Below are 12,616 nucleotides of genomic sequence, written 5' to 3' on the forward strand. Positions count from 1 at the left end.
TGTTTCTGTGCTGATATGTGCTGCTGGACACACCACCTGTTGTGACACTATGAGACCTAGCTATAAAAAATTAAGAAATACCTGTACAGTGTCCAGCCTCTTACTGACCTGGGAATTGGAATCCAGAATCCAGATTTGAAGATACCTTACTAAAAGATGCATATTCCAATGGCTAGAATGATAATTTGCTCTTCTTACTGAAGTAAGATTTTTTGTTTTCATTGCAATAAAAACAAGAAACAACAAAAGTTGTGGACCACAGTAAAATCAGAACTGTATTTAGGGTACGTGTGTGTTTGTGTGGTTATTCCCCCCGGCCCCTAATTTTGAGATCCAAGGGTGAATTTAGATTAGTTCTGTGGATTTTACATGTAGACTTTAATCCAGAAAAAAGAAACACCTATCATCAACTCCTCAACTTTAGAATTCTTAAACAGGGGACATTAGACATACACAAAAGAAACTAAATTTCAAGTACACTTTGGCCCCAGTTCAGCAAAACACTTAAGGATATGTTTAGCTTTAAGCATAATAGTAGTCCTATTCAGTCATTTAGAAGAAGGTACCTACACATACAGTGGGACTATTCAATGCCTAAAGTTAAGCAAGCATTTCACTGATGAATCAGTTTCCAGAAGCTAACAAGTTTAAGTGGGAATCTCTTAGAACCCAGTAACTATTCCCAGTAATGTCCTATTGAGAGATAATAACTGTTTGAAAATTGTTATAAATAAAGATAGATATAAATATAGAAAATTCCTAATTGACAAGGTTAAACAGGCAACTGACAGAGACCACCAATAGTACAGATCTGGAGTCAAATCCTATTGACCTTGTTCCTGTGAATTGTCCTGCTTATTTCAGGTGAGGTGAGTTAACTGAGTAAGGATTTGGCCTTTAAAGCCCATGAAGAATTTTATAGGTCCTGTGTCTATATATATATAAGTGATGTACTCAGCTTTTACCTGAAGGGCTTGTAACCAGGCTTGTAACCCTAAGTCAGTCTACAAAACCAGTTCTTTCAACTGGAATCACAGTTTTTGGCCAATAAAAAGGAGAAAATAAACAGTAATAATACTTAGCTCTTATACAGCACTTTTAGTTCATAGATCTCAATGCTTTACGAAAGAAAGGTGAACATCATTATCTTCATGTTACAAATGGAGAAACTGAGGCAGAGAAAGGGAAAGTAACTGGCCTCAAGTCACACAGCAGGCTAGTGGCTGTGCTGGGAAACCAGAACCCAGGTCTCCTGACTCTCAGTTTAGTTCTCCATGTACTGTTCCACACTGCCTTCCATCTCTGAAACAAATATACCAGAACAAATGTTTTATTATTAATTTTAAAAGGGACACTTACTTAGATTTGACTCAAGGTTTATGTTTTGTTTAAAAAAAGTTTCAAAGGCCAGGTGAAATTTTTTAAATAGATAAAGCAAGAACATAAGAATGGCCCTACTGGGTCAGACCAAAGGTCCATCTAGCCCAGTATTCTGTCTTTCGACAGTGGTCAGTGCCAGGTGCCCCAGAGGAAATTAACAGAACAGGTAATCATCAAGCGATCCATCCCCTGTCACCCATTCCCAGCATCTGGCAAACAGAGGCTAGGGACACCATTCCCACCCATCCTGGCTAATAGCCATTGATGGATCTATCCTCCATGAATTTATCTAGTTATTTTTTGAACCCCGTTATGGTCTTGGCCTTCACAACATCCTCTGGAGTTCCACAGGTTGACTGTGCATTGGGAAGGAAACGCTGTGATCATCTATGTAGAACACAGGCATAGGACTTCCCTGACTTAATTCCTGTTTGAAGTGCAGCATATCTTTTAGAAAAACATGCAATCTTGATTTAAAAATTGCCAGTGACGGAGAATTCACCACAATTTTTGGTAATTTGTTCCTATGATTAATCACCCCCACTGTTTACCTTATTTCCAGTCTAAATTTGTACAGCTTCAACTTTCAGCCACTGGATCTTGCTATATCTTTGTCTGCCAGACTGAAGAGCCATTATCAAATTTTGTTCTCCACGTAGGTACTTGTAGATTGTATTCAAGTCATCCCTTAATCTTTTCTTTATTAAGATAGACTATAAAAGCTGAATCTGTTTATCAGTCTATCAATCCTTTAAACACACTCATGGCTTTTTCTTCCAATTTATCAATGTCCTTCTTGAATTGTGGATACCAGAATGAGCCACAGTATTCCAGTAGCAATTGCAAGTGCCAAACAAAGAGGTAATGTGACTTCCTTACTCCTATTCCACATTCCCCTGTTTATACATTCAAGGACTGCATTAGCTCTTTTGTCAAACCACTGCAGTTGGAACTCATGTTAGTTGATAATCCACCATGACTTTTCTGAGTCACTGCTTCCCAGGATAGAGCCCATGATCCAGTAAATATAGCTTACATTTGTTGTTCCCAGATGTATCTCCTTACAGGTTCCTAAAATCTCATGCTTCAGGGCTTCAGCTGATCACCTGCAGGATACAGGAAGGAATTTTCCCTCCCACCCTACTGCATTGTGGGTGGTGGTGGTAGGGGGGGTTTCTTTCTTTTTTTTGCTTTTCGCCTTCCTATGAAGCTTCAGTTGGAGATAAGAGACCGGACCGGGTAAGCCAGTGCACTCAGGTGATACTCAACATTCTCTCTCTCAGGTACTTGGCTGAATGATTCCTGCTCACATGCTAAAGGTCTAACTGATTGACATAGGTGGAGTTGGGAAGGAATTTCCCCCCAGGTTAGATTGGCTGTGATGGGTTTTTTTTGCCTCCTCTGAATCATGTGGGTGCAGGTCCCTTGCCAGATCATCTGGGTATCTCTCACTTAATCAACTCCCTGACATTGCATTTGGGCAGTGGGGCACCTCAGTCCCTCCTATGCTGGGCCAGCGCTTCCATTTAGGTGACCTAGGCAGTCGCCTAGGGCGCCAGGATTTGGGGGGGCAGCAATTCAGCAGTGGGGGGTCCTTCCGTGTTCCAGGTCTTCGGCGGCAATTCTGCGGTGGGTCCTTCACTCGCTCCAGGACCCGCCGCCGAAGTGCCCCGAAGACCGGGAGTGCGGAAGGATGCCCCCCCGCCGCAGAATTGCCGACGACGACTGGGAGCGTGGAAGGACCCCCGCCTAGGGCGCCAAGAACCCTGGCGCCACTCCTGCTCCTATGCTTTGCCTGTGGCACATAATAGGTTAGTCTCCTAAGGGCTGTAATACTTTGGTCTAATTCAGTTGTTGGGTTTGGTGTGTGGGTGTTGGGTGGTGGCCTGTGATATACCGGAGATCCGACTAGATGATCTGGGGGTACCTTCTGGCCTTAAATTCAATGACTCTATAGCTCTGTTTGGCTGTATTAAACTCATTTTGTTTGTCTGCACCCAGCTTACAGATGGCTTTCTATCATTGATGTGTGCTCTTCATTATTTACCATTTCCCCCAATTGTTGTGTAATGTGCAAATTTTATCAGTGATGATTTTTTTTCCAGGTCATTGATAAAAAATGTTAAATAATGTAGGGCCAAGAACCACTCCCTGCAGAATTCCCCTACCCAAAACTGACCAAAACAAAATAAAACCAAACCAAACCATTCACCAACAAATAAAATGAATTATATCCCTGAAGTATTTGTAACCCAGACTCTGCATCATTTTATTTCTTGACTCTCATAGATTGCAGGTAAAATTTGCAACCATGCCTAAATCCTACTTTCAGAAGTGACTTAGACATTCAGGAGACTAAGGCCTGGTCTACACTACGGGGTTAGGTCAAATTTAGCCACATTAGGTCGATTTAAAAATGAATGCGTCCACACAACCAACCCCGTTCCGTTGACCTAAAAGGCTCTTAAAATCAACTTCTGTACTCCTCCCCGGCGAAGGGAGTAGTGCTAAAATCGACTTTGCTGGGTTGAATTTGGGGTAGTGCGGATGCAAATCGACAATATTGGCCTCCAGGAGCTATCCCTGGATGGCTCCATTGTGACCACTCTGGACAGCATTTTGAACTCCGATGCACTAGCCAGTACACAGGAAAAGCCCCAGGAACTTTTGAATTTTATTTCCTGTTTGGTCAGCGTGGCGAACTCAGCAGTACTGGTGATCATACAGTCCCCCCAGAATCGCAAATGAGCTCCAGCATGGACCGAAAGAGAGACACTGGATCTGATTGCTGTATGGGGAGAAGCATCTGTGTAGGCCAAACTCTGACCAAAAAGAAGAAATGCAAATACATTTGCCAAAATCTCACAGGACATGTTGGACAGAGGCTACAACAGGGACACACAGCAGTGCCATGTGAAAGTTAAGGAGCTCAGGCAAGCCTACCAAAAGACAAAGGAGGCAAACGGTTGCTCCAGGTCAGAGCCACACACATGCCGCTTCTATGATCCACTGCATGGCATTCTAGGGGGGAAATAGGGGAATTTTTGTAACGGAACAGTAAAAGGACCACATTCATGCCGGGCTGTTTGCGCTTGTCTAAAAGGGATCATCCCAGAGAACAGCCACGTGGAGGGGGAAAGGAGTGAAGGGATCATCCCAGAGAATAGCCATGCAGCAGGGGGAGGGGTAAGAAGGGATCATCCCAGAGAATGGCCACGCGGTGGGGTGGGGGTAGGTGTGTGCTGCACATCCACCCAAAAACAGTAGTTCCTCCTTTTAAATGTGAAACCCAACCCATTGCTTGCTCTGGGAAAGGAGGGCGCTGCAGTTTGAAAACATTCCCACATGTTATGAAAGCGTAAGAAGCCAACCCCACCTACCAAAAGGCTAACCATGGCTGCCTGGAAACTGAATTCTGTTGCCCAGCCATGTGTGATGTGTCACCATACTGGCAGGCGCTCAATATAAAAGGCAAAACGGGACCTTGTACCTAAAGCACATGTGCTGTCCGCTGTGAATTGCTTGATTCACTGTGAGTCTCCCTTTTGTTCTCAGAAATGTATCATCTTAAATTTTACTCTTCCTTTTTATCTCCCCCCAAGGTGCAAATGTTTCTACGCTCCCCCTATCATCTCTGTCCCTGAGGTTATCACAGATTAGAAAGCGAAAAAAATCACACTCGCAACAACGTTTTCCGAGCTCATGCAGTTCTCCCGCACTGATAGGGCACTGCTTAATGCATGGAAGCATTCAGTGGCAGAAGCCAGGAAAGAATTAAGTGAGCGCGAAGAGTGGAGGCAGGCGCGATGCTGAGGCTAATGGGGGAGCAAACGAACATGCTGAAGTGTCTGTTGGGGGGAGCAAACGGACATGATGAAGCATCTGTTGGAGCTGCAGGAAAGCCAACAAGAGCACAGATACGGTATATCTACTGTATAACCGCATGCCCTGCTCCCCAAGTTCCATATCTGCCTCACCCAGATGCCCAAGAATGTGGGGAAGGGGAGGCTCTGGGTACCCACCCACTCCACTCCAGAGGATGACCCAAGCAACAGAAGGCTGTCATTCAAACAGCTTGATTTTTAGTGTGGCTACAATAAACAATGTGGCCTTGTCCTTCCCTCCTCCCCCACCCCACCTGGGCTACCTTTTCCGTTATTACTACAGCAGCTAGGGAAACATTTTCTAAATTTATGATTTTATCTCAACAGTATTCATTTGCTACTAAAGGGACGTTTTAATGGCTTTTCTCCATGATGTGAACTGATGTGTTTACTCTTTTCTTAGCATATGTTCAGTTAAAATTAAGTTCGGAGTCTATTCTATTTATAAAAAATATTGCTTAAACTAATAGCTTCATCATATAGGTTTTTCTTTATTATAATCAATATCTTTACTTGTAAACTGTTGCATTTTTGGCTAATTTTAGTTAGCTCGGTGCTGTGCTTGACAAAGCATGTTACTGAAGACGGTAAAAGATAATCACCCTCAAGGGAATAGATGTTTCAGTTTGCAGAAGAAATATCTCCATGATCACCCATCTCTCTCAAAAGACATGGGGGTGGGGTGTGTATTTTTATTAAAAGGATGGAGGCAGAATCACAAAGGTTAACATTAAATTTTGCTTTTAAGAAGTCTCATGAAAACATAGAAGAGTTAACAAGGTAGACAATAACCTCCTCTTCAAGCTTGCTTGAATTTTTCATTGTGACAAAAAGCTAGAGGGATTTAACTGTAGACTTAAGTTTTATGAACTGTCTCAAAAAATTGAGTTACCAGGTCAGCAGACAGATAAGGTAAGAAGCTGGCTAGCAAAAAGCAAAGGTTATTTTTGTGTGAAGTCAATTAGCAATGCCACATGTTTCAATATTACATGTAAGACCCATTTTATACACCAATAATGTGGAAGAAGGGACCTGCAGAAAGGGAGCAACATTTGCTGATAGGTATGGGGGCAAGCAAATACCTAGTTTTATGTCGTGGAGGAGGAGAGTAAGAGTCAGAGTGACTTTAACAACACAAGTACTTTATGAATTTCAGTCTAAGGAAATACAAGTAATCCGTGCAGAAGAAAATGGGCACATTCCTATTTGCTCTAAATTACAAGAAACCGAGCAGGTGAAGCAATTTAGTACAGCAAAATAGTTAGGAAAAAGGCAAACAAAATTATATAATACTGTAGTAATATTAGATTCACAGAGAGCAGGGTGATTAATCTGCTGATGATGAATCAGATGCTGCTCTTCTGGCTACTGATTGAAAAGTGATAGGGCAGCCAGAAGGGGAGGTTTCATGGCAGTTGAGAGGATACGTGAAGACCTGGGAGAACAGCAATGACGACACTTGGTGGTGGTGACTGCTCATGGTGACTGAGTTGGGGTTTACGGAGCTACCTGTGAGTGACTGGGTGCATTTTACTTTAAGAATAACAAGACTCATATGCACAGTGTAGACAAGAACACATAAATAGCATAAATAAATAAATATCACCATTCCTGACTCTGTGACATAAGTTTCTCTCCAACAACGGTAACTACCTGCTGAAAAGCCATGAAATTGCTGATCACTCAGGTGAGGACAACAATACATATGGAGAGATACTTTGCAAGAAGAATTCTCCCATTATAGAAGCTACATTCTGAATATTATGCATAATCTTGGTCACTCTACAAATGCTGTTATAAAAATGAAACTCATACGGAGTATCATCAAACAGCTGCTCACAACTGGTTAAGTCAGAACACAGTTTAAGAGCACTCTTAGATTCCTCATTTAAGCTCTCATACCACAGCAACTGCAAGCAATGCTTTCTACCACATATGGCTGGCTAGGGCACTGCTTCCCATCCTGGCGGACAATGACCTGGCCTCAGTAATACACATCTTTGTCATGTCCCATCTGGAGTACAGCAATGCAATATAGTGAGACATGAAACCACCAACCCTCAGGAAACTCCAATTAATACAATACCAGTAGCATGTCTCCACAGTAACATAGGCTTTCACAAGCACATTTTACAAGCTTCCATTCAATATATTGGCACTGCACAGAATATTACATCAAATTCAGGTCTTGGCCCTTACGTTAAAGGTGCTTACTGTTCTGGGGCCTGGATACCTTCAGAGATTGCCTAACGCTCTTGGACAAGAACTGTAGTCAACAACTCCACTTCTTGGACACAATAAAGCTGTATACTGCAAAAGTAAAACTCATTTATGCAAGAGGCAGAGCTTTCTTAGGGGCCTGTCCAAGATGGAATGTTGGGGGTTACACTAGATGACCCTTGCACTTCCTTCTAACCCTATGATTCTATGAATTCCCACAGGATTTAAGAACCACCACAAATAACACCAACTTCCATTCAAAGCTGGTGCATTTTCTTCAATCTGGCCTTTGCTAGTAAAAATACATAGCATATATTAATTTTTTAAATGTAAGTTTTAAAAAATTTACATGCAGTTTTCCCCAAAGGGGAGGGGGAGAGTAAAGAACTACATATTACACGTTAAGATGTTAGTCATGTTGCTGAGGTGTTGGAATGCGCTCAAACAGCATCGTCATGGGTGTTGTGATAACAACACAAATTTACTCTAAATGTAAGGCTCAACTGTAAAAAATACATGAAGGTTCATAAGATGTCACAATAATCTAAAGTAACAAATGTTGATGGGAAAAGGTATGAAAGAGAAATAGAAAGACTGAATTAGTCCAAACAAAAAGGCCTATTGATATAACTCAAGGACCATGCTTGGTAAACAAGAAAAGTGTGGAACCAGAACCCAGTGAATCAAAATTGCTGTGGCAGAAAGTAGGCCTAATCGGTTGACAAAATAATAAGATTATGCCCACTATTCCCTTTGTGGGTCTTTAAAGAAAGAGACGGGGGGGGGGGGGAAGGGAAACCCTTTTGCGTTTCAAATGTAGACAAGCCCTGAGTCTGATTACGGTGGAAGCAGTAGCAGCAGCGAGTTTTCTATCTCCAACAGCTTGTCCTGGCTCTGGACCACTAAATTTACTGCTGATGTCATGAATGTGTGCTCTGTATGATTGGGTGCATGCTCTTCTTCCTAAAAGCAGTAAGAGGAGGAGATAAACACAGATCCAACCTAGGGTCAAATTAAACCCCCCACAGATCAAGTGTAATTGATGCTAAACTAATAGTCTCTTTTATTCTAAAACAAGAGGTCAGCGAAGAAAAATGTCATATAAAATTTAGTAGGAGTGTGTCCATAGGTTGACTTACATTTGACCGTTAACTGGACATTTAGATTCATAGAAGACCTTAGCTACCCAAAACTGGATCACTGGGCAGTATGCATCTGCCAAAATAGATGGGGAGTATTTCAAGAGAACCCTCCTACACTCAACTTAAATCTGGTCCTTTTTAAGAGGAGTTTAGAGTCTGAAATTACTCCTAAACCTGCCACTGGATTCCCCTGTCAAATGTTGTCATTATGCAATCATGTTTTCTCATCTTCTTTTTTTTTTTAAGTTTCTCTATCCTGTTACTGTGAGAAAAAACCTCACAACAAAAAAGAAGAGCTGCCTATAGTAAAGATTTATATTTAAATTATCTCTACACAAAGAACTCTCATATTGATAAAGTAGGTAAGTTTGCAGGCTTAGGCTTTGTGTGTTTAACTTTATTCATATGAATAGCCCCAGTGAAGTCTAAAACTGTCAAAAAAATGAACAGTCATTTTCTGTCCAATATCTTTCACGCTATAGTAATCTCAGGTGTTCATTCTAATAGTAGATAAAATAATTCAAACAGAAGTATGTTTTTTAACTTGACAGCATCCCTTAAGAGTACTCAATTGTTCAGTTTACCTTACTCTGCAGAAATGGGCTGCTCCTGATAAGTAAACCCACACCAAACATTTATCAGAATTTACACTTAGAGGCTGATGTAATTTCCAGCCCCTTATATCCCCCCTTCTCCCCCACACACATTTACATGTTTTTTAAGGGGCTAAAAGTCACCCACCCATGGCAGGGGCTATATTTGAACTGTCAACAACAGAAATCATAATTCAGCACTTGTGGTAGCAACAGAGAAAGCTTTAGCATGACAGGACTCAGGCAGGTCAGGAGTTTTCACCACTGTGTTGATTAACCCTGGAGAGAATGTGTGTGCTCAGATGAGTGAGATGACAGGGTGGTAAAAATGCCCAATTTATTTCTATGTTACAGCTTTCACTATTGCTATCACTGATGGAACTAAACCAATGGCCAATAGTTGTGAATTACAGGTTCCATTTTTGCCAAAAGCAAAAACAAAAAAATATCATATGCACACACTGGGAGTATGTTTGTAGGGCAGTGATTGTATGAACTTTGTGGTTCTCTCTCACTCTTGTTCTTTGTAATCACTTATGGCATCCACATAGTAACACTGTTTTTGGTAAAAACATTCTAGCGCAACAATATAGTGCATGGCTTACAAAGTTCATTTTAGGAACTCCTGAAACACCAATTCCAAAATGCTCAATACTACTCTAGGAGCAAGGCTTTTAGCTAATACCAAATGCAAGGCGCTGTACACTGGAAAATAAAGTTGGGAGGACTAGCTATAGTGCTTGTGGTTTCCTGTCCAACTTGGCAGAAACCACTGGAGACTATGGGTTTTGCAAACTAGAAACCATTACAACAAATTCTTGTAAAACACCTTGGATGTCTGTTGTATATCATATATTCCAAGCAATAGCTTACTACTACGTCTAGTTTATGCATGCAAGACTACTACTGTCCTATCCATTAGGAAATTGATCTGTTGCTGAAAATAGTTCTCAAAATGGATCCTCCTGAACCAGTGCTGTACACTGCTTAGCTAGTATAGACAATAACAGACCATTTTTAGCACTGTTACAGATATAACAATAAGTTGAAACTCTAGGCAAATAACAGAATTCCAGGCACACACTCTCCTCTTGTGTGGAGGGAATGTTGCACATAAAAATATTCAACAGCAGCGGCAACATTCTGGAGGGGAAAATGTTTTTTTCAATACAATTTTGATTAAAGGATAAATGTCATGTAATAGGTGTAGCTGCATATTTTTGCACAAGGAGCCTCCATTCACTCTAGAACGTGTAGGTATGCCCATACAGAATCTCTCCTGGGAGTGGTGTTATGGTAGAGTGCCAAGAACACTGTTCCTACTTCATTACCTGTGGATACAAGGGGGAGCACTTATGGCTATTCAACGGCATTTATAGCTGGAGGAGTAGCTGCAGTGGTAGTTTGTACTTTCACTTTTAACCTTTTTATGTTAAGTAAATAGAAAGTCATCCATATAGTTACACAATGTAATGTTGCCCAGAGTTAGAGTACTTACCATTTGGGGTCCAACATTCACGTTTACTGGTCCTAAGGTTTTTGGCAAAATCTTAGCTGGGGAATTGGTGCTGGAAACTGGTAATGCAATTACTGAAATGTTACCTAAAGAAAAGTGATAAAAAAACAGAATTCTAAATTATTCCCTTAAACAGTAAGCTATGAGTAATGCTTTAGTGAACTCTTTCTCATGTCAAATTTTGAAATATGTAGTTTCTTCTCTTTCTTGTACTTTGTAAACATACCCTCACAAAAGGTCAAGGTCTTTTAACGAGACACTGTCAACTCACCAGGCCCCAGATTTTTACTTACCTTAAAAGTTACATTTTAACTTACATACTTCCTGAAATAATATCCTCTTGTCTCCACAAAAAAGAGGAACCCACCGGCTGCCACATACTTTAATATAAAAAGTTAAACTCATGGGTGTGCCTACAAAAATAGACCCACACCTGGATGATTTTTCTGTACACTTACAGTGGGCTAGTGCTGTCATTGTAGTGTCACCTTACCAGGATGAGGGCTCTGCTCACAATGCAAGAGTGGTAGTTCCCATTGCAAACCATCATCAAATAGTTATCTGTTGAGCACCAATGCGGTGATGGAAAGTCCAAAGTCCTGTCATGGAGGTTTGCATGTCAATGCATACTCTATGATGGACAAGCTTTTAGATCATAGAAGCATTTAAACAACTGAAACCCAATGTGCCCAATTTGCTCCACCCCTCTGTCTTAATAAGCCCATGAGTATACTGACAGGAAGGATTAATGCTGATTGGTGATACAGACTTTAGTAGATCATTGGGGAAAGTTCCTGTATGTGTCCACAGGTGTCCAGGCAAATTGCATATACCAGAATTTTGAAAAACTGTTTCTCCCTCTCCCCTCCCCCCGCCCCAAGAGCATGCAGAGGGCAACTCTCTGTTCCCACTAAACAACATCTAGGTGATCTACTGATCTTACATATCCACTTTTCCCATGACTAATGAAACCAGTCCTAAACCTTTCTCTCCACCACTTTGATTTTTTTCCTTCAGCCTTTGAGTATGCTGTAACATACCTTATTCTAAAATCCCTTTAACCCACTTATCTTTCTACTGCCCATCTCCCTTTGGCTCTAAGGTCCTTGACTATGTCCACCAATTGTCTTGACTTTCTCTGCTATAACTCTCTTCTGTATACCCTGTAATTCAGCTTCCACCTCTTCATGCCAATGAAACTGCTCTACCTCATGTCACTAACAACTTCCTGCTTCTCAGGCTTAAGAGCATCATCGCCAGAGTTGTCCTCCTCAAGGTATCAACCACTTTCACCTCAGCTGACTACTCCCATCATCTTCCACTTGCTCTCCTCCCTGTATTTTTACAATTCTGCACTCTCCTAGTTCTCTTCCTAGCTCATGAATCATGCATTTTGCTTCCACCTTTTCCTGTTGCATCAGAGTCCTTCAGGGTTCTATCTTCGTCCATACGCCCTATCTTTTTCTCCCTCTATACTTTTGCATTAGGTGACTTGATCCATTTCCACAGTTTTAGTTATACTCTTTAAGATGACAAACCTCAAATTTCTCTTGATACCTCTATCCTTTTTGTTTGTTGTTTGCATCTCTGTATGGCTCCTTCACGTCATCTCAAACTAACCATAACAAAAACAGAATTTTGAATATCTCATCTTCTCTTTCTGGGTTTTTCCATAAACTGACAGACAACACCATCCTTTTACCCAGCTCACAACCGCAGTGTCATATGATTTGTCTCCTCCTTTGCCAATACGTAGCCAGGCTAATGCCAAAGCCTTCATCTTTAAGGCTTCACTAAAAATTCCCTTCCCTCTTCATCTTCAAATTAAAATTCCTACCCATGTCAAGATCAATGTCTTCAATTCTGGCCTCTTGTCATGTC

The 12,616-nt window shown here is 41.3% G+C and overlaps 1 protein-coding gene across 7 annotated transcripts in view; it reads right to left on the reverse strand.

Moving 5' to 3' along the window:
- TFDP2 (transcription factor Dp-2) overlaps nt 1–12,616 on the reverse strand; it is a 179,029-nt gene that overhangs the window by 66,957 nt on the left and 99,456 nt on the right. For 6 of the 7 annotated variants that reach the window (XM_034781710.1, XM_034781709.1, XM_034781706.1 and 3 more), the window contains one exon: nt 10,718–10,821. The exons of the other annotated variant lie outside the window; for it this stretch is intronic. In XM_034781710.1, the coding sequence (XP_034637601.1) occupies nt 10,718–10,720 (3 nt within the window). In that variant the 5' untranslated portion in view covers nt 10,721–10,821. The remainder of the gene's footprint in view (nt 1–10,717; nt 10,822–12,616) is intronic. 7 annotated transcript variants of the gene reach the window in all.

Source organism: Trachemys scripta, chromosome 9, assembly GCF_013100865.1.
Source record: "Trachemys scripta elegans isolate TJP31775 chromosome 9, CAS_Tse_1.0, whole genome shotgun sequence".
In the NCBI taxonomy this organism is placed as follows: domain Eukaryota; kingdom Metazoa; phylum Chordata; order Testudines; family Emydidae; genus Trachemys; species Trachemys scripta.